This window comes from Drosophila navojoa, chromosome 5 (genome assembly GCF_054131105.1).
Source record: "Drosophila navojoa isolate 15081-1374.11 chromosome 5, UAZ_NAV_1.0, whole genome shotgun sequence".
In the NCBI taxonomy this organism is placed as follows: domain Eukaryota; kingdom Metazoa; phylum Arthropoda; class Insecta; order Diptera; family Drosophilidae; genus Drosophila; species Drosophila navojoa.
The window spans coordinates 17,953,697-17,976,630 of record NC_142893.1 but is presented as its reverse complement, the minus strand read 5'-3'; the positions used below and the strand labels follow the sequence as shown (position 1 = coordinate 17,976,630).

The 22,934-nt window shown below is 38.5% G+C and overlaps 2 protein-coding genes across 4 annotated transcripts in view; one reads left to right on the top strand and one right to left on the bottom strand.

Annotated features, from left to right (window-relative positions):
- Positions 1 to 22,934, top strand: part of LRP1 (LDL receptor protein 1) — an 80,031-nt gene that overhangs the window by 42,496 nt on the left and 14,601 nt on the right. For 2 of the 3 annotated variants that reach the window (XM_089262014.1, XM_089262016.1), the window contains exons 2-9: positions 11,424 to 11,537; positions 18,237 to 18,362; positions 18,488 to 18,610; positions 18,676 to 18,924; positions 18,993 to 19,256; positions 19,356 to 19,732; positions 20,989 to 21,731; positions 21,808 to 22,887. In XM_089262014.1, coding sequence (XP_089118140.1) covers positions 11,424 to 11,537; positions 18,237 to 18,362; positions 18,488 to 18,610; positions 18,676 to 18,924; positions 18,993 to 19,256; positions 19,356 to 19,732; positions 20,989 to 21,731; positions 21,808 to 22,887 — 3,076 coding nt within the window. The remainder of the gene's footprint in view (positions 1 to 11,423; positions 11,538 to 18,236; positions 18,363 to 18,487; positions 18,611 to 18,675; positions 18,925 to 18,992; positions 19,257 to 19,355; positions 19,733 to 20,988; positions 21,732 to 21,807; positions 22,888 to 22,934) is intronic. The other variant, XM_089262015.1, reaches the window with a different exon arrangement.
- LOC115563724 (uncharacterized) lies at positions 8,945 to 9,626 on the bottom strand. Its single transcript, XM_030387162.2, has one exon. The coding sequence runs from the start codon at positions 9,591 to 9,593 to the stop codon at positions 9,072 to 9,074; it is 522 nt and encodes a 173-aa protein (XP_030243022.1). The 5' UTR covers positions 9,594 to 9,626; the 3' UTR covers positions 8,945 to 9,071.

Sequence of the window (22,934 nt, the reverse complement as noted above, 5' to 3'; positions counted from 1 at the left end):
GCAAAATTATGCTGTGAATAAAAGTTTTTTATGCCAGCAGAGAGAGAAAGAGAGAGCGCCACATATACGACTCTATGCAGATTAAAGTTGCATGCCCTGACGGCTTTTTATGGTTTCTTAGCTTGGCCATTGAGGCGGCTGAAGTAGCAATAGTCGTAGTAACATCTGTCTGACCCAATCGTCTGGTGTCAAGTGGCAGCCAGCTCGGCTGAGTAAGAAGAGCAGCAGCAACAAATGCCGAAGATGGGGCAGGAGATGTCTTGGCATGCGAGATAATGCCATGCTGTAGCCCGTTGACTCGGCTACACCCGTTTAGGATTATTAAAATTTAATATATTTCTCGGACGAGCTCGGAAAGTTTAAGTAGCCCAAAAGGTGTTGAGCGTCATGGCGTGTCATTAATGCAACTTTTCGTATTTGGCAAACAAGCAGACCAAAAACTCGCTTCGCACTTAAATATTTGCCATAAACTTGCCAACGAGAAATGCATAGAAAAACTTTTGCACTGGGGCAAACACTACAGAGCCAGAGGGGCTAAAAGAGAGGGAGGGAGAGAGAAAACAGCATGCTCTGATGATGCTGCAACTTTTTATGGCCCATCCAAAGCGCAAAAGAAACATCTCAATTTTGAGTGCCAAATAAGTGTGAGTGTGTATGTGTGTGTGTCTGTCAGTCTGTCTTAAGCTGTGTGTGCGTGTGTGTGTGTCTAGTAGTTGAAGAGCTACGCAAAAGTTTTGCAAAGCAACATAAAAACATAATAGACCCATAATATTTTGATATTAGGCAATAACTACTCCAGCCAATTGAATTTATTGCTTTTCACTAACATTTTTCGTTTAGCCTTTATATTAGAAATACCCAACAAGTCTATTATTTATAATTTAATGTTTCCGTTTGTCATTATTTGGGTAAGCCAGGCTGTTAGGTTTTGTATTGGGCATTGTAAATTATTAAAGCAAATTATGTCAATAAATTTATTTTGGTTTAATTGAGCAATTAAATAATTTTTAAAGCAAATGGTTTCAATAAATTTAGTTTTAAATTGTTATTTTATTTATTCAAATCAAAAAGGATATTTGAAGTGATTGAAACTAATTTTATAAATAAATAAATATATACATATATAAGTACTCCAATTGAAAAAAAAAATCATACAAAATTTATACATTTATACATTTTTCATAATAATAAAATAGTTGCCATATTTTTGCTCAGCATTTTGGAACAAAGTCCCTTAAGTCATTCAATTACTTCCTTCCTTTTTTGCTTTTAAGTTATCCAAAAGCTGAGCATCTCGACGGCTTTTATAAAAGCTTTTTCAAAAAGACTTTATACAGTTATTATTGTGAAATAAAAATATGCCAGCAAAGATTTTTAAAATGTACAACTCATCGTTACCCATGGGAAATTTAACTGGTTAGTTCTGTGGCCGCTCTTCGACCTCTGAGGTCACTTAAATATGTAGGCTCTGGCAGAACAATTTTCAGCCACATTTGCCTGAGCTGGCAAGCCTTGGAAAAAAATAGGAATAAATAAAAATAGTAAGCGGGATGTGGAGGGGAATGCGTGACTAGCAGATACCCTAAACCCTGCTCAGTATCAGGAAGAAGAGGCAGAAGAATAGAAAGGCAAACGGAAAGACAAACAACTTGTAAAAGAAAACACAGAGAATGATGAGTCAAGACAAGGAGTCAGTCGGAAGGACAGACAGACGGAAACACAAACAGACGGAAGGACAGATGGAAATAGGAACAGAAACGATTAACTTAGCTCATCACCCCAGTCAAGTATATACATATATATTCCCTTTAGAGTCTGTCTCTTGCCTGTTACATACCGTTACCCGAAACCAGTATACCCTAACATCCGTTAGGGCATAGGAAAAAAAATGTAATAACTTTGTTTTTCTTTTGTATTAAAACAATTAAAATTAATCAACAAAAAAGCGTTGCAACTTTTGTGGCGAGAGTTTTAAAGTGTTTTAGCTCTTTCATTTTTATTGGAGTGGCTCGCCGCAGCAGTCAACTGACGTCCATGGCCGGCCTTCTGTTCAGTTCTGTAAAGGCACGTAATAAACTCGATTAAAGTGCACAAAACATACGGCCAGACAACAAAACCCGAGCTCGCCAAACGGCAATGTGGCCGGCAAACAAGCAAATGCCGGCAGATCAGGCTGGGAGCAGCCTCTGGCCGGGGCCTTGCCCTGTTGCGAATCCCTAACAGGCCCAGATTCTGTCTGGTCATACACACACACACACACACCCACACTCACATGCATACGGCGCTGGCTAGATGACTGCCAGTCAGTGAAATGGACGGTCGGCTGGTTGTCCGAGTCCCGTGTGCATTTAAAGCACATTTATGTCAATCACGCTCATTATGCGCACGTCACTGCATTAAATTATACACATAGAGTAGCTGAAAGGAACAGGCGGAGTCACAGAGAAGATGGAGCGGGCGGGGGGAGGTGGCCAGCAACATGGTGACCGTCAATGTAAATGAAAATTGTAGCCACACTGCAAGGAAGTTAAAACGCCACCGGAAGTTGCCATATTTGTACACGCGGTTAAGTCAGCCAAGGCGATACCCTAGACAGCGATTCGATAAGTGTATATGGGTGACAAATCAGTTGTACTACATCTTTTATTATTTAAATTTAAATTTGTTAGTTGAGGTATAGAGAGGCTAAATCAGTTTCTTGATTGTTTGCCCTTTACCAGAGGCCACAAAAAAAAACAAGTAAGAAAGCTCTAGTCGAGACTGCTCGACTACGAGATCCCCTGAACCCTACAAGCAACTGATATTTCAATAATAATTAGCACCCACACACGCACTCATGCAAACAAATACACGCACACACACACACTCACATATACAGGCGATTGCGCTTTGGTTGCGCTGCAGTGTGGCAATATTAGGAGAAATTATTTGTTGAATAATTTAATTTCTAGACGTACGATCGTAATGAAACTTTCAGAACGTATTCATATTGTTTAAATGTATGTGTATACCAAAGCACAAGTCTCTAGTATTTGATATACGACTTTTACAAAGATGTGGGTGAGGGGGTGGATTTGGCGGTGGGGGGTAAATTTTAACAAAAACCGAAATTGTATGACATGCGTCTTAATATACATTTTAAATTTGGAGACTCTAGCTTTAAAGATGTAGGAGATAAAATTTTTTTAGTGATCTTCGATAAGGATTTTTTATCGATAAAAAAGTATCGGAATGAGTTATCGTTTTTTAGTGATAAACTCGATATCCGCGTGATATATACGGACATTTTAAAAAAAAGTTGAAGTCTCTAGCTCTTGTATCTTCTGAAATCGACGCGTTCAAACATACGGACAGACGGACGGACGGACGGACGGACGGACGGACGGACGGACGGACAGACAGACGGACAGGGCTAAATCGACTCAGCTCGTCGCCCTGATCAAGAATATATATACTTTGTGGGGTCTGCCACGCCTCCTTCTGCCTGTTACATACATTTTAACAAAACCATTATACCCTGATTTCCCATTTTCAATGGGTTCAGGGTATAATAATAATATACTAAAATGTATATATATGCAGGGCAATGTGATATACATATCTTGTCTTGTAAAATATATAAAAACTGCTTATAAATAATTGCTTTGATTACATATTTATTCGACATGTTCTTGTATATAATATTGATTCATTTCATACTAAGACCTTAATTTTCAATATATATTTTTTTATAATAAATTTTTAAAATTATTACTAAAATATTTTAAATAGTCTTATAAAAATAAAATAAAATAAAATAAATAACATAAAACAAAATAAATGAAATGTATAAATAAAATAAAAATAAATAAAATAAAATAAAAAAATAACATAAAAAAATGAAATATATAAATAAAATAAAAATAAATAAATAAATAAATAAAAAATAAATAAATAAAATTAAATAAATAAAAATAAATAAATAAAAATAAATAAATAAATAAAAATAAATAAAATAATGTTCAAAATTTATTATGTAGAATAATATTCTACTAATAATCAGAAGAATTTGTTTAGTATTTATATTTATATAAAGTGAGATACCCTTCTCTAAGAGACTTTTAATTCTTAGAAATATTTATATAAATATATTTTTTTCTCATCTATTTAAGACCAATATCGAATAATTAGCTCTCATGTAATGTAATACAAATTTGTAGATCTGCCTGTACTCCTTTAATAGGATATCTCTGATACGCCCACTTGTTAAATTCTCTCTGCAGTTGCAGTTAACGCAAAAACGCAATGAAGTGAATTTCAGCCAAGAATTTTGCATGTATTCGCATTGCAATGGCTGAAATTCCTGCTTGGTTTTTCTTTCCTTTTTGGTCAATGTTGACCAGTGCCAGGTTTGGTTGGCTATATAAAAAGTTCCCTCTTTCATTTATAGTTTCGATTTTAAGAGCACTCATTAAAAGCGGACTCGTAAAATTGCTGCAAAAACCGAGAGAGAAAAAAACGCGCTGTACAAATTTCCGAGCAGTTGGTCATTAAAGTGTGTGCTGTAGCCGCTCAACCGTTTTCATAAGGAAAACAAAAAACAACACGCACACACACACACCACTCAACTGAAAATTGTGGGGCTGGAGGAAATTGTGGTTCTTCATGCCGCGTATCTTCAGTGCCCATTAAAATGTTTTGCTTGCCTGCGGGAAGATCGTGCATGATAAAATAATATATTTATTATATTTATTTCACATTGATGTTTTTTTTTTATTATGTATATATATAGTCTCTCTCTCTCTCTTTCACTCACTGTAGCTACGTTTTAACAATAAGCTTTTTATTCTCTGTATTCTCTTTTGTTGTAAGAAATCAGTGACTGCTGCAATTCGAGGCAGCTGCATGAAAAGTGTTGCATACGCCGCAGGCGCACGTAGCGTTAACTGTCAACGCGTCACTCAGCGCGCTAATTAAGTGAAAAACTATGTTAAAAAGTGCAGCGGGTGGAGCGGCGGGTGGCACTGTGTCGCCGCATCTTTTTGACCCAAAAAACGTGCCAAGTTGTTGACAAACAACAAACAGTGTCGACCCCAACTCTGGCTCTGTTCTGTTCGGTTCGGCTCTGTTCTGCTGCTGCTGCTGCTGCTGGTTCTGGTAGTGATTCGGATTCAGTTTCAGATACTGATGCTGCCGCCTGACTATGCCAGCTTCCGTGTGCCCACATAATTCGCAACAGCAGCAGCAGGAGCAGCAGGAGCAGCAGCAGCCACAGTGGCAGATGCAAATGCGCGACTCCTGCCGGAGTCGTGCCCAAAGGCGCTTAACCCGCTTTCGTCGACGTTGTCGGGCGTGGATGGAAAATAAGCGATGCGCAGCTTAGGCAAAAGTTTGTTTGTTTCATGCCACGCAAAAGTTACATCAAAGCACATAAAAACTGAACAACAACAGCAACAACACAAACAAAAAGCTGAAAAAATAAAGGGCACAGAAAATAACAAGTAATAGGATGTCGCATACGAGAAAACACTTGGCGGCAATGTGACAGCCAGCTAGAAAGCGTATCAAATTAAAATTGTGAATAAACACAGACACACACACACCCACATAGACACGCTTACGAAACGGTATGGCACGTAGCAGCAGCAAGAGTCAATTAAAATTTCTATTTGATTTGGCAAATGTCAGTGGCAAGCGAGCACACGGCTACAGCTACGGCTATCCACACACACACACGCACAGAGCACACAGACAATTCAGCAGATCCCCAGTGGAGATGGCCAGACACCCGCATGGTCATCCACAGCGCTGCTGACCAAATGCCAACAGCAGACAGAGCTGAGTTGAAAATTGGCTACAGGTAGAAAGCAAACAATGCCAAGCCAAACGAACGCATTCCATAAAAGAATTTCGCAAGCAAATGGCAAAAAAGTAAAATAAAATAAATAATAAACAGAAAAGCACACAAATTATAATTGAAATAATTCAGTTATTTTTGGCTTTCAAATGGGCAAGAAATTTGTATATATAAATAAAAGAATTAAATATATGAGTTGTGTGTTCAAATACGGATTTTGGAGAATATTTGATAAATTTTTTATTTACCGTTTGTATAAATAGAATTGTTTATTTTGATTATTTCATGGCATATTTAATAATTCAAAAAAATTCGTCAAAACGGACACTTAAAATAAAATGAAATGCTGAAATGTATTTATGAATTATTAATTAATTTATTTATTTTTTATGCTTATCAAATTTGGCCTAATGAAAATAGAAAAAAATTAATATGAAATTTAAAAATGCCATTGCAATGAATAATTGAGCTACTGACATTTAAAATAAAATGAAATTCTGAAATGTATTTATGAATTATTAATTTATTTATTTATTTTGTATTCTTATCAAATTTTGTCTAACAAAAATAGAAAAAATTAATATGAAATCAAAAATGCCATTGCAATGAATAATTGAGCTATTGAATATATAATAATAACTAAACTTAAAAAAAAAAATAACAAAAACAAATGTATAAACTAAATATGTCTGTTTATTTTTTTAAATTATTTATTTTGATTTTGTAATTCATAATATATGAATATTCAACAACTGCATTAGGCACTGCTGTATGTTGCTTACATACTTATATGTAACAATAGTTAAATACCTTGTGCATACATTTTCCTCAAGAAATACCGTCTGGATAAATATTTGTTGAAATTATGGAGAAATTGTTTTCAGAACCAGCCCAATGGGAGCAACGAGACTTTCTAGGTAGTTTGGGCTTGGGTCGGTAGGTAAACGAACTGAGCTGCTAGACATTACAAAAGATGAGCTGAAAGTAAAATAAACTGAAATTGAGTGCATATCGAGAGAGCGGAAGGTAGCTTAAGTATGCGCAGCACAAAGGCTCTGACTGTAAGTAGAGTCAAGTGCGGGTCTTAGTTATTCCATAATGCTTAATGTTGCCAAATGATGCCAAATATTGTTTGCTAATATGCCGGCTCGGCGGGCTTCTTGAATGATCTGGGGCAATAAAACGCACTTAAGCCACGTGAACTAAATCAAAATGGCATAAAACTAATTCCGAATGGCGCCGAGTGGCTAAATGTGATTGCGAGGCTCATAAATTATGGATAGCGCAAATATGATATATATATGACTAAAGGAAAAACAAAGGAAAAACGAGAAAAACAACAACAAATGTGGCACGCATTGCAGACAAAAGCGCAGAATTTATGATGCTGTATATACATATGTATGTATATATTTATGCACATATACATTCTCATATTTTGTGGCTACCTGCAGCAGCACATGCTGCACGCACACAACCGAAAGCAAAATAACAACAAGAAGAGCCATTAAACTTAACGGGTGCGTTAATAACAATGAAAATAAAAGCGCCACCTATGCGGCCAACGTGGGCAACTGTCGCGCATCGTTTCGTCGCATCGCCCCAAACAGTGCGCTACAAAAACGTGAATTCCCCCAACGTGCACTATTTGTATGCACTCGGATATATACTTATTGCATTAGCCGCTCACACAATGGGGAAGCTGCAAGAATTATTTGCATGCACACAATAAATTGGCCCCGATGCACATTAACTTTACAGCTGCAGCGTGCCCAAATAGACAATTCCATGAGCTGAATACATTGAGCAGGCTTTGAATAAAAGTTACTTTTACTAAAAAAAAAAAAAACATTGCTGAATTGTAAAGCTTTTTTTTTCCAATAATGGAAAAGTCATGTGATATGTATAATCATATATTAAATATAAATAAATGAATAAAAAATAGAATACATTTCATTTTTTTATACTTGTTGACTGCAAACAATTTTTTGAGTTCAGTTAAATTGGCAAAATAATGTAAATTGCATTGCTTTCAATACAGATAATTTATATATAAATAATTTAAAATATATTCAATACTATAAATGTACAAATAATATATATTAAATAAATTTATAAATAATATTTAATAAATATATAAATTATATTTGATAAAGAAAACTGATATAATTGTCTACTAAAAAAATATATTAAATATATTTTAATAATTAAGATGAAATAAATAATATTTTAGAAATATTTAAATAATATTTAATAAACAAAGATGAGATCATTGTCTACAACAAAAATATATTCAATATATATAGAGTATATTATAATAATCAAAAATATATAAAACATATTTAACAAATTTAATTTTATGAAAAAAGCTGAAATACTTGTCTACAACAAAAATATATAAAATATATATTTAGTATACAATTTATATTTATATTATAAAAATAAATAAATCTTTTCTTTAATAAACATATAAATAATATTTAATAAATAAAGCTGAAGTAATTTTCTACAACAAAACTATATTAAATATATATTTAGTATATTTTAATAATTAAAAATAAATAAATTATATTTGATAAACAAAGCTGAGATAATTGTCCACTACAAATAATATAATATATATACATTTGATATGTCATAATAATAAAAAAAAAATATTATATTATAAATATATAAACAATATTTAAAAATAATTGTCTACTACAATTATGTATTAAATATATATATTTTAATAACAAAAATATATGAAATCAATATAATTGAAGCACATAAAATTACAATTTACGTATTTAAATTTGCAAGCTTGCTGTTGCTTGTAGAGTTTTCTTTCGAGTTTATATAGGCAATTGTGCGAGAGTATTTCAAGAGTGAGATGAAAGTTAAATTCAATTAAGCAAAAAACCCATGGGAACTACCTGACGAGTCTCTAGCATCATCTAAACATATTGGGTTAGGGTAAAGCTTCTTGAAAATTATTTGCTATTAATTTTCGCTTATTGTTGGTTATACTGCAAAGATGAAAAACTCTACAATAAGCATTTCCCTAAAAGCTAAAAATAACCTTTTGTCTTAAATAAGAAATAAGAAGAATTTCAAACACGGGTAAAGAAGTGTTTAGCATTCACGAGCTGTGAATTTAACTCGCTAACTTTATTAAAAAAATGTTGTGGTGCACATTAATTGACGTTGTTGTTGTATGAGCTAAATGCTTTTCAGCGTAATAACTGGAGATGGCTTAGTTGCGTGGGCGCTGCACACGCTGGGCACCGGCTCTCCGCCTCCTGCCGTTGCGTATACGCTGGTTGCCTCTTCGCTTGTTGCCACCGCGCTTGTTGCCACCGCGCTTGTTGCCACCGCGCTTGTTGCCACCGCGCTTGCTGCCATCGCGCTTGCCGCCACGCTTGATGGTGCGTCTGGCGGTCTTGCGCCAGTTGCCATTGCGCTTGTTGGCACCAACGCGTTGCTTGTCTTGACGTTTGCCGCCGCTAGGTGCGGCACGCGACTCTTTTTCCCAGCCCTCCAGATCATCGATGAGCTTGTTCAGCTCACCAATGTTCTTCTCATCAAATTCATCCAGTTCAGCGTTGTATTTCTCATCATCATCGACACCATCAATGGCTAGATCACCGTTTCCGATGCGCATATCCTTGCTCTGTCGCACCTGCTGCTCTGGCCGGGGCTGCAGGGTCCTCGCGCTGGAAGCGCCAATGCTGAGCAGCACGACGAACGTGCAGAGTGCGAGACACTTGAGTGACATGTTGAAATCTATATGTGGCTCTTGTTGCCGGCTCATCGCGCTTTTATGGGAGCTCTGCAGCTAGTCCGCCGGGCGGCTGTGTCAACAGCGGCTACTGTGTTGTGTTTGGGTGTTTGGGTAAAACAAGTTTGTTTGCCCTCCCGCAACGCAAGTAGAAACAGTTGCAGCAGCGACAGCAGCTTATCAGCATTGGTGAGCTGTAGGCAAAGTTATCAGGAAGCCGCCGCTCCCCCCAACATTTTGACACCTTTTATTTATGCGTTAAGCAAATTTAAATTAGTTTTTTATTGTTTACCAGGCGGAGGCAAAGGCCACGCCAGGCCGGACCAGCTAGGCTTGTCTGTGCTAGGGCTGAGTGGAGTGGAGCAGAGCCAAGCCAAGCTAAACTAATGATGCAATGTTCCAAAGTCACGTACATGAACGTTGGCAGCATCGTCGCCAGTTGCTGCCACAATCAAACAACAATAATAATAACAGCAACAACAGCAACAACAACAATTGGAAAACGTTTGTTGCTGCTGCTCTTTATGTTAATTTTAATTGTGGGCACGTACAAAAGGCGACAGCTACTGGGCACAACTGCTGTCTACAAACTGCATAAACATGAATTCTGTTTGTGAGTGTACAACACTGGCTGGAGAGTTACATTTGTATCAAACGCTCGTTCCGTTCATACATATATTAAGCAGCAAGTCTTGATAGCAAGCACGAAATGCGTATGCTAATAAATATTTGTCTAATCAAGCATAAATATTAAATTGTTACTCCAGACACCATGCCTAATGGGTTAAAGTTGCAAATTTATGGGCAGAGAGCTCAGCTCTATACAATTTATGCACTAAAAACATTTAGCCAAAGTAATTTGTCGTTGCCAGATGTACATACTATATGTACTAATAAAGTCAAATGTCAAAGTAAATGTTAATAAATTCATGTCGAAAATTAATAATTGATAGTTGTTTAACTATAGAAACGGATAAGCACTAATGGCATAATATATTAGCTTTTTCTTATTAAATGTAAAATTTATAAAAAATAGCATTTCCCTGGTTCGAGTACTTTTAACATGAATTTATGATATTCTATAAATATTGTTATATTATTTTATGATAATAATATTTTATTATCGTTTATTAATAAGATTTTTGCAGAGTTTTCCCTATATAAAATATATAGAGCTATAAGAAAAGAGATAAATAAATAATAGAAAATATAGAAAGACTCATAGTGAGATCCAAATAGAAAATGGTGAGAAAAAGTTAAAATAATAAGAGAAAAAAATCATATAATGTTAAGAGCAAAAAGAAGAAAACTGAGTAAATCAGAAATGAGAGAATCACTAATGAGAGAATGGGCATTGAAATAAAAGAATCTGAGGGGCAAAGAGTAAATCGCAGAGGAATTGAGCGTAACAATATGGGGAAGATATCAAAAAAGAAGAGAAAAATCAATGAATTAAGATATGGAAAATAAATGTATTTACATGATAGCATTCGTAGTTTAATCAAATTTTTAGTTATGAAAATTACTGAGAAAACTTAAATGGTAAGCGAAAACTGGCACACACATACATACATGCATTATCAGTGAATGATTCCATATAAATATTAAAATAGTTTTCAGCTGCAAACAAGTTCCTGCAGTTGCCATCAAATGAATTTCTGATTTAAAATGAAATTCTTGAGTTAGATCCAATTGGTTATTTGCATTTTGATGCGTTGCTGCAACTCTCTCTCTCTCTCTCTCTCCCTCTCTCTCTCATATATGTAACTCTATTTAATGTTCATACATGTTGATGCGATAGTTTTAACGTTCTCATTTTGTGTTCAGGTCCCTGTTTGCCATCGTATTTCACATGCAACGATGGCTCCTGCATACCAATGCGCTGGAAATGCGATTCCGAACCGGACTGCAAGGATGGCTCTGATGAGACCAGCGATTGTGGTGAGTATAGTCCTGCCTGACTGAGTCCTTGTCCCTAGTTGCTGCTGTGGCTGTGGCTGTTGCCCATTTGCTGTTGATTGCTATATTATTGGTTTGACTGTTTGGCTGTAAACGTTTCGGGCATGAGTGCGCCTAATGACAGGTGCTCCTGGTCAGCGCGCCACAAAATGCGTAAAAGCCTCTACCAAAAACACCAAATGCAATTAGTGGCTCGTGTTGCCCAGCCCCAATCGCAATTCCCCATTGTGGGTGAACAGCACAAATTTCCGTTTTCAAATGTTACTTTAACTCTAAACTCTGTCAAATGAATTTCCATTTTCATTTCCATTCCCATTTGCCTTTTCCATTTGCCTTTTCCGCTGTTTGTGCTTTAAGTTCTCAGATAGCTCCCGGTCGGTCGGTCGGTCACTAAATTAATGTGTAGACATTTTGCGCTGTATGCCAATAAAAACACAACAACAAACTTCAAGCTGACTGCTGAGAAATGGCAACGTTGACAACTGCAACAACAACAACAACCACGAGTAGATGAAGCAGCCAGAGCTCTCAGTTGCATTGCTGCTTCGACTGCCCTCTCTTTCTCTGTCTCTCTCTCTCCCTCTCTCTTGGCATTTTTAATTTCATTTTATATTATAGTATTTTTATGGCGACAACCGCAAGAATCGAGCACAGCGCACAGACAGCAGACAACAACAAGCAACAACCGACGTCTCTGACGACAAATTGTCGGCAAATATTAATGCAACAGATTATAATAAATGTGGCAGCCACAGCGTCTCTTCATCTACGTACCATGTGCCAAACTCCTCATGCATTTCACACTATGCGCTGTTTGCTTTCTCTTTCATTTAGCATCCTCCTCCTCCTTCAATTAAAGCTCGCTGACTGCACACAGACACACTTAAATACCCGCATACACATACATATGCAGAGTTTTTTTTATATAGAGTAATTCTCTTGATATATCGCATTTAAACTGCCTGCCCTGGCTGAAAAAGTTTCTCAGGGGATTTTCGCTGAATATAAACTTTATTAAATTTATGTGCAGCGATTCATTTGCTTAACTTTTGACTGTTCTCTAACTAAAGTGCAAGCCTCAATGCTAAAAGCCATAACTCAACTCAATTATGCCGAACGACAAGAGTGTGAGCTAAGGCGAAGAGAAATATTCAGCATCAAGTTAAGCTGAACTAGAATGTATAAATGGTTATATTCGACAATATGAAAATCAAAACTAGAGCAATTACCTTTTAATTTAAATTTGAACAGAGCCAGAATTGGAACATGACATTACTTGGTAATTTATTATAGAAAATCTCTTAAGTGAGATGTGCAACCAGATAAAATGCAGCAATTTGAAAATTTATATTTTCGTAAAAACAAAAATTATTATCAGAAATGTTTTAGTCGTATTAAAAATTAATTTTCTACAATGAAAAATTAATTTTCTACGTCATGATGCGAAAATTTGTTTTAATTTATTTCAAATTAAATATTATTAAATTAAATATAAAATTAAATATATATTAAATATTTCCAATTAAATAAATTAATTATAAATTTAAAAAAAAAATTAAAAAAAAAATTTTTAAATAAATTAATTTAAATAAAAAATAAATAAAATTAAATTAAATTAAATAAAAATTCAGCTGAATTTTTAGCAAAAGAAATTACTTGCACGCATGCACAATGGCAATCAAATCTAAATCTCTTTAATTATAATGTTTGCTTATTTTATTAAATTATTTTTAAAGTCGTTGTGTCGAGTGTAAATAATTGCTTGGCTCATTCGAATATTTTATCCTGCAGCTCAATTCCTTCAATATAAATTCCAGCCTCTTGCCGCTCTCCAAGGTATTTTATTTATGTTCTAATTCGCATTGTTAGCCTGCAGATAATTTGAGCTGAGTTTTTACAACTCCCCAGATATGATAATAATACTTAACAATTGCTTTATGATATAGGTATATATATATTTTTTGTTCTGAATCAGTCTCCTGTGCCAAGTTGATTAACTAAGTGCCAAAAATCCAGTTTATGTGCCAGTTGGTTCAATGTACTCGACTCGGCCAAGAGAATTGTTGTAAGCGCGTTTCGCTTCTGTTCCTTTGACATTTTCGGCTGTTATTTGTTGTTTTTGGTTTGCCACCCCATCGAATGGAATAAAATAAAGAATTTAAATGTATACAAAGCATCTGCATGCCCTTGGGCTTATTAAATATTATACGGCCAGCATCAGTTGGGCGAGAAACAATAGCCGCCCACTGGCCCATCCTTCGGCCATGTAAATTGGCACGCGGTTGTGGCTGCTGTCGCTGCTGCTGCTGCTGCTTTTGTTACAGCTGTGAGCGGTCGTTGTGTCTCTGGAGTTTAACCTCTTGGCAGTCCAAACAATTTTTTTTTTTTTTTTGTTTTTTTTTCGGCTGTCCCATGTGTCGCCAACGTGGCTTTTATGGTTATGGCCGCGCGTGGATGCCGTCCAGAGCGCGCTGTAGCTGTTGTAGCTGCCTTTGATTTTGACAACCAGCTCGGGCTCGAGCTGGAGGACGTTATTTGAATTCTTTTTATTTCTCACAAAGTATTTTCGCGTGACAATTTGCATTTTTTTAATATTGTCGGTAAAATGAAACAAAATGTGTTAAAAATGTGCTGCGGAACTCGCAGTTAAAACTTAAACTCCCAACTGGAGAATGCCTCGAGAGCTGAGCGGCTCTGCTCCAGCTATGCTGCGTATTTCGAAGAGTGTGAGAATTGTCAAATTTATTTTAAATTATGCCACAGGAAAGTATGCAGCAATAAATTCCTCAAAGAACTAATGAGAAATGCATATTTAAATGCAAATTAATTAAGAGAACTCGAAAAAGTGTTATATTGTTGAGCTAAAGTGGGTGGGATTTCACTCGGTTTGTGCCTGCAGGAGGCAAAAAGGATTAATAAATGTAGAGAAAGAGAAATGTATTAGTAGAGCTCAATATTAAATCTAGAGAGGTGAATACTTTGCCTTGGAAAGGTGTTTTTTTTTTTTTTTTTTTGTGCAGAGAGATTAAAAGGATTAAATAAGGATATTTCAAATATGTAAATTGCTTTTACGACTGATTGAGTAAGTTTTAAAATCAATTTAATCAATTTGACGAGGATTTATTATATTTCTTTTTATTAATATATTTTTTTATTTGGCTAAATATTTAATAGAATTTAATAGTCTATTTTATTATTTAAAAAAAAAAATATTTTAACATATTTAATTTTTTATTATTAAATCCTCACAACGACTGTTTTTCATTGTCTTTGATTTTTTGTTACTTATTAAATGCTTTTGTAAGCATTATTTTTTTATTCTTTTAATTATTATATATTTGTTTTATACATAAATTTTTTTTATAATTTATTTTTATTTTTTTAATAAACAATTGTATTCTATTGTCATCAAGTTTTATAAACAATGATTTGAATATTTGCAAATATTGTACGCATTGCTCATAATTTCTCACAACTTGTTGATTTACTGAAATATGAGAAAGTAATAAAATGATATCGGCTACATCTTTGGAGCTAGAGTCGCAAAATTTAAAATGTAGATTTATATGTATTTAATATGTAGAATTTAGGTTATTATTAAAATTCACTTCCACCCCAAAATACTAGACAATGTTATAATCACAGTCTGAAAGTTTAATAAATATACCATCCGTAGAGTGTCATATCATTGAGCTTCTGTCAGGTAGTAAGTATAATCGCATTTAGCTTCTGCCATAAATTCGCTAGAATAATAAGAAGCATTTATATTTCTGTAAATCATATAATTATGTTTTCTATATCGTGAGCAATGAGGATACATTTTTCCACAAGCTTCATATTATTCAAGTTTCAGGAATTGATGTACCTTGCATCGAGTCTTGTAGCATTCAGCTTTTGTCATGCATCTGCCCTAAGTTTCAAGTTTTTTTTTACATTCACTAGAGGAGTTGGCCCACAGTTTCAGAGGCATTCATGGGGCTGTACTTTTTTCCTAAAAGAGCAAATTATAATGAATATTTCCACTTCCATCGAGTCTCGTAGCATTCAGCTTTTGTCATGCATCTGCCCCAACTCAAGTTTCAAGTTTTTTTTGGTCACTTTCACTAGAGGAGTTGGCCCACAGTTTTAGAGGCATTCATGGGGCTGTACTTTTTTCCTAAAAGAGCAAATTATAATGAATATTTCCACAAGTTTTATTAATGCACACTTCCATCGAGTCTCATAGCATTCAGCTTTTGTCATGCATCTGCCTCAACTCAAGTTTCAAGTTTTTTTTTACATTCACTAGAGGAGTTGGCCCACAGTTTCAGAGGCATTCATGGGGCTGTACTTTTTTCCTAAAAGAGCAAATTATAATGAATATTTCCACAAGTTTTAGTAATGCAAACTTCCATCGAGTCTCGTAGCATTCAGCTTTTGTCATGCATCTGCTCCAACTCAAGTTTCAAGTTTTTTTTGGTCACTTTCACTAGAGGAGATGGCCCACAGTTTTAGAGGCATTCATGGGGCTGTACTTTTTTCCTAAAAGAGCAAATTATAATGAACATTTCCACAGGTTTAGTAATGCAAACTTCCATCGAGTCTCGTAGCATTCAGCTTTTGTCATGCAGCTGCCTTAACTGAAGTTTCAGGCTTTGCCTTTGTAACATTAACTAGAAGAGTTGAGCACAGTTTCTTAATCAGTCATGAGGCTATGCCGTGTATTTAGCGAGCAAATTCTGATCAATATTTCCACAAGTTTTATATACATACAAATGTAGCATCCATCGAGTGTCATATCATTCAGCTTCTGTCATGCAGTCTCATCGCATTTATCTTCTCCCGTAAATTCGCTAGAAGACACCAATTAAAAGCATCTATGAATCATTAATATGTTTTCTATTTCATGAGCACGGAATTCATATTATTCAGTCATTGGCATTGATGGTCTCTAAATCGAGTTTTGTAGCATTCAGCTTTTGTCATGCAGCCCCCTAATTCAAGTTTCAAGTTTTATTTTTATGACATTCACTTGAAGAAATGATGGCCCACAGTTTCAGAGACATTAATGGGGCTATGCTTTTCTCCTAAAAGAGCAAATTATGACCAATTGTTCCACAAGTTTTATTAATGCAACTTCCATCGATTCTCATAGCATTCAGCTTTTGTCATGCAGCTGCCTTAACTCAAGTTTCAAGCAAATATGATCAATATTTTCACATGTTTCATAGATATCGGTAAATAGCTGTCGAGTAGTTATCGAAATCGAGTATTATTATCGAACCTGATGGCTTGATGTGTTGATAGATTTAAAATGCTTTATGTAACTTAAGTCAGGGCTAAACATTCTTCATAATATGCAGCCTTCCATTGAAGGACCAATGATGTACACCGATTCTTGTAGCACTCAGCTTTTGTCATGCAGCTTTCCTAACTCAAGTTTCAAGTTTTATTTTTGTCACATTAATGGGGCTATGCTTTTCTCCTAAAAAAGCAAATTATGACCAATTGTTCCACAAGTTTTATTAATGCAACTTTATCGATTCTTGTAGCATTCAGCTTTTGTCATGCAGCTGCCTTAGCTCAAGTTTCAGGCTTTGCCTTTGTAACATTAACTAGAAGAGTTGAGCACAGTTTCTTAATCAGTAATATGGCTATGCCGTGTATTTAGCGAGCGAATTCTGATCAATATTTCCACAAGTTTTATATACGTACAAATGTAGCATCCATCGAGTGTCATATCATTCAGCTTCTGTCATGCAGTCTCATCGCATTTATCTTCTCCCGTAAATTCGCTAGAGGACACCAATTAAGAGCATCTATGAATCATTAATATGTTTTATATTTCATGAGCACGGAATTCATATTATTCAGTCATTGGCATTGATGGTCTCTAAATCGAGCTTTGTAGCATTCAGCTTTTGTCATGCAGCCCCCTAATTCAAGTTTCAAGTTTTGTTTTTGTCATATTCACTAGAGGAGTTGGACTTCAGAGGCATTTATGGGGCTATACTTATTTCCTGAAAGAGCAAATTATAATCAATATTTCCACAAGTTTTATTAATGCAAATCGAGTCTCGTAGCATTCAGCTTTTGTCATGCAGCTGCCTTAACTACATATTTGTGGATTTATAAATACTCTATAGAATTTCGGCTTATATTTTTCTTTGGATCATTATATCTCTACTATAGTAGTATACTATATCTCTATGTAGGGCGACGTATCCACCCATTTCTGACACGTATTATGCGCGCTTAAGTCGGGAGAAGGGTGGTGTTATCCATTAACAAAATACACACGCTCTATATAGCGCTTAATTTAAGTAGTTTCAGTTGGTTTCTAAGAGTTTTAAGAGCACACGTATATCTCTTGATATTGGAGCCGTTTAAAACTGTTATCTATAGGAGCACTTGAAACTTTATCGGGCAACAACAACTTGCGAATGCAGCTCAAACCATGCATAAAAACTTAACTTGTAGTTTGCTTATTTGGAAAATAATTCAGTGATTCGTTGCCACAGCACAGTAGAGCAGCAGAGCAGCAGACAATGAATGCCAGAGCCCCAAGCCACAGGGCACTCGACCACCCCATGCCTGCCCCAGCGAGCAAATAGCGTAAAACCAACGCAACCGCTAACAAACCGTTCATAAATCTTCATTTGCGTTATTGTTATTGTGGTTTCTGTTCGCCCTCCTTTGCAGCCAAGTCGCCCAAATGCAACGAGGGACAGTTTCGCTGTGGCCAGAGCCTGAAATGCATCCCCAGCAATTGGGTGTGCGACGGGGAATACGACTGCGGCAAGGGGGACATATCGGATGAGACCAAATGTAAGTAGCCGAAATGCATTATGCACTACGACTGCGCTTATTAGCCCAAATCACAAATACCAAATGCCCCCAATAATCTTTAATCTTTAATCCCTGCTAAATTATCGGCGACCCTTTGACGACAGGTCCCGATAGCGTTGCGGCCCAGTGTCGCGCCTTTGAAGCCGAGTGCCACAACGGCGCCTGCCTGGAGCTGTCGCGCTTCTGCGACGGCCACTGGGACTGTGATAACGACGAGCTGCAATGTGGTAAGTAGAAGGCATGGCACCACAAATCAAACGCTTTGATCCCCCTCTGTCGAAAACTGTTGCAGATAAACAAAATGTCGCCTGCGCTGCGCTCAACTGCAGCTACAACTGCAAGCTGACGCCTCGGGGTGCCCGCTGCTACTGCCCCGCCGGGCAGGTGCCGGAGTCGGCCAACTCGACGCGCTGCGTGGACTACGATGAGTGCAGTGTGCCCGGCACTTGTGACCAGCAGTGCCGCAATACGCCCGGCTCCTATGAGTGCTCCTGCATTTCCGGCTACGCCAAGCAGGGCAGCCACTGTCGGGCCATAAATGGTGAGCTCGCAAATTGTGAGCTGTTTTTATTGGCCAGCACTAAACACATCCTCCGCTTAATTTCACAGTGCCACCCTCGGAGCCGGCGACCCTGTCGCTACTCTCCGTGGGCACCATTCGACGCATCAGCACCGCCGTCAATGGCACCGGAGCCGGAGAACTGCTGTCCACACAGCCGGTGCAGTACACTCTCGCCTACGAGGTCTGGCATCGCAATCGCACGCTCTGCATGCTGCAGAAGATGTCCGAGCTGGTCATACAGTGCCAGCGCATCGACGACGCCAACGTTAATTGGACGCTGCCTGTCTCAGCATTTAACTCGCCGCACCAGAGTGAGTCCCAGTCCCAGTCCCAGTACCATTCCCAGTCCCATCTGGTCATAATTTCTGCATGTGTTTGCTGATGCTTTGTTTTGCTGCCCTCGATTGCAGTTTTTGTGGAGATGCGCTTGGACTGGCTGTCGGGCAATTGGTATTTCCTGAACGAAGACGACGGCATGGTCTATCTGTGCACCAATGCGGTCACCTTTTGCCGGCTCATACTGCAGCAGGTGGAGCAGCCATCGTCTCTGGTGCTGGACCCAACCAAGGGCTATCTGTTCTACACGGACTGGTCGCCAAGCCTGTCGCGCGCTCTGCTCGACGGCAGCAATCGCACCACACTGGTCAACACGCAGGTCTATCATCTGAGCAGCGTCACCTTGGACTTGGCCAGCGAGCATGTCTACTGGATTGACGTCTACAAGGACATCATTGAGCGCGTCAACTACGAGGGACAACAGCGTTGGGCACTGAAAAAGTTACCAGATGTGAGTGGTTTACTTTATATACTAATCATTATTTGAGAGAGCTTAACTTGTTTAGGAAAGAGAGCATGGAAAAGCTAGTTAGGCTATGTAGTATAAGGAAAGGTCTCTGCATATGTCTATATCGAGAGTCTTGTATCACGAGTTGTATATATAAAGTGAAATATAGAACAGGAGAAACATTTGTCTATGTCATATAATAATTTAAAATATTAATGTACATAATTAATCTAGCATATCATAATTTAGTCTTATAAGACATATGCATACATATGCATTTAACTATGCTAGACTGACTGTCTATATATCTGTTCGTATGTCTGTCTCTATATATCTGTCAATCTGACTGTCTCTCTGCCTGCCTAAGGAGAGCAAGGCACGAAGTTGATCTATAGATCATTTAAGCTGTCTATGTGTATGCAGCAGCTTGCATTCGGTATTTATACTTAAGTAAAACGAAGCCAGCAGAGAGTATTCCCACTGGTCGATTGCAACGACCTCTACCTGACACCGCTCTCAACATTTGAGCGCGACCTAAGCTATGAGTGATAGTTGCCCTATATAAAGGGCCGCTGCTGCAGCATTTATGCAGTCGCCCAGGCCTGGTGGCTGAAGCAAAGCATTATAATGAAGTACTTAGTCCTCTCATACTAATAGGACATATTAAGAGGGAATAATATGAGAACAGACTAAGAGGTAATACTTAACGGGAATATTTGTTCCTCTAATACTAATCGGAACTATTAAGAGGAATACTAAGAGGAAATACTAAGAAAGAATATTACAATGAAACACTAAGAAGAAATAACTTAGAGGAAATACTTGAAGAAAATACTTTGAGGAAATACTTGTAGGAAATTTTTAAAGGATGTACTTAAAAGAAATACTTAGAGGAAATAGAAATAAAACAAATGTTATACATATTTGTTTTCATTTATTTATTTTATTTATGATTTATTTAAATTTTTATAATTAATTTATTATATATAATATTTTATTATAAGTTATTAAATTGATTTATTATTTGTTTATTTTATATGCAAAATATTAAACTTAGACTTTCTAAGGCTAATTCATAGTGTCCCATACACCAAGTTTTCCATACCAATATTCCCTCAGTTAAAAAAAACTACAACTATTTTCATGACCTATAAACCGTTGGGCGCTCAAACAAAATCTGAAAAGAGAGAGGGCTTATCAGAGAAAAGCCCAACGTTGTTTGCCATTGTTTTGTTTAACGCAATTTCCGTTGTTTACAGTCGCCGCTGCCTTTGAAGACCATCCAGGCGGTGGAGGTGTTCGAGAACACAATTTATTTGGCTGCCTGGACGGACCGCGCCATCGCTGGCCTCGACAAATTCACGCTGAAGGCGCGCGTGCTGCTGGCGAATGTGACACGCGGCACACATTTTCGCATTTTCCACCGCCAGAAGCAGCCGGAGGTGGCGCATCCGTGCCGGGAGAACAACGGCAATTGCAACCAGATTTGTGTGCCGCTGTGGACGCGCGGATTTGCCAGCGCCAAGTGCCTCTGTACAGCCGGCTATAAATTGCACAATCAGACGACCTGTTTGCTCTCCGCGCACGATAAATTTCTGGTGTACTCCGACAAGCGTTTGGTGCGCATCACGGGCGTGCCGCTGGGCACCGAGCAGGTGCAGCAGCTGGAGCAGCTGGGCGAGGAGCCCGACGTCATGGTGCCCATTCGCAATGTGACCGGGCCGAAGGCCATCGATGTAAATGTGCGTGGCAAATCCATTTTGTATGTGATACCCGATCAGGAGGCGTCCCTCAGCACCGACGAGCCCGTCTACGCCATCAGGAGCCAGTCGCTCAACGGCAGCGTCTCGCGCACTCTGTCCACGGGCTGGCGCAAGGTGCGCGCCATGGCCTACGACTGGGTGAACGACCATCTGTATTGGACTGAATACCAGAAGCTGCATGTCGCCCCGCTGCGCAACATGAGCAAGATGCTCACCTTCAATATTGACTGCAATCCCATGTAAGCAGCTGGTCCCATCCCTGTTTGGCTGGGCTCGATTGATGGCAATTCTAATCAAATCAATTTGTCTTTGTAGGTCATTGGAATTGGATCCTGGCACTGGGCTGCTCTACTGGACGCAGTGGGCGTTTGCGTCGTGCGAAGCGGCCATCATCAGCGCCTGGATGGATGGCACGCACAAGGAGCTGTTGGCCAAATCGACGCAGCAGCTGAGCATGCGTTGGCCGCGAAGCCTGGACGTGGACAGGCGCGCGAAGCGCATCTATTGGTGTGACTTCATGCTGGGCACCATCGAGCGCATGAAGCTGGACGGCACTGGGCGAGAGGTGCTTTTGAAGTCGGAGCAGCTGCATCCGTTTGCCATAGTGCAGCACAATGGCGTTGTCTACTGGGTGGATAACATTAACTCGACCATTTGGCGGTTTCATGTGCATCATGCGAACATGACCAGCACCTTCAGCTCGACGGTGCATCTGCAGCACAGTGGCAATGCCATCGATTTGCGGGTCTTTGACGTGGCCACGCAGCCGCTGCCGGCCACGCCCAGCGCCTGTGCGCTCTCGAAGTGCCCTGGCATGTGCCTGAACACGCCCAAGGGCGCCATCTGTCGCTGCCCCGACGGCTACACGCTGAACGGCACGGGCACGCATTGCATACCGCAGCTGACGCCCTCGACGGTGACGGCGCCGGTTCGCTCCAACTGCAGCTCGGGGCACCAGTGCCGCAGCACTGGACAATGCATCGACGGCAAGGATCTGTGCGACGGCTTCGAGGACTGCGACGACGGCAGCGACGAGAGCAACGACAGCCAGGGGCCCTGCAATGCGCAAACCTGTGATAAGAAGCTGCACTTTGTGTGCAACGGACGGTGCTACCAGCGCGCCTTGCTGTGCAGCTCCATTGCGTACTGCTCGGATGGGTCGGATCAGCTGAACTGCGAGCACAATACCTGCAACAGCAACGAGTTCTCCTGCGAGAAGAGCGGCCGCTGCATTCAGCTCAGCTGGGTGAACGACGGTGTCATCGATTGTGGACCCGACGACTCGTCCGACGAGTCGTTCGAGCTCTTTTTGGGCAGCAAGTGCCCCGAGCTTGACTGCGGCAATGGACGCTGTCGACAGTTCTCCGATATCTGTGATGGTCTGGACAATTGCGGGTAATACAGCTGTGGCACCTAATCAAAACGGGTTAAATATCTCCTGC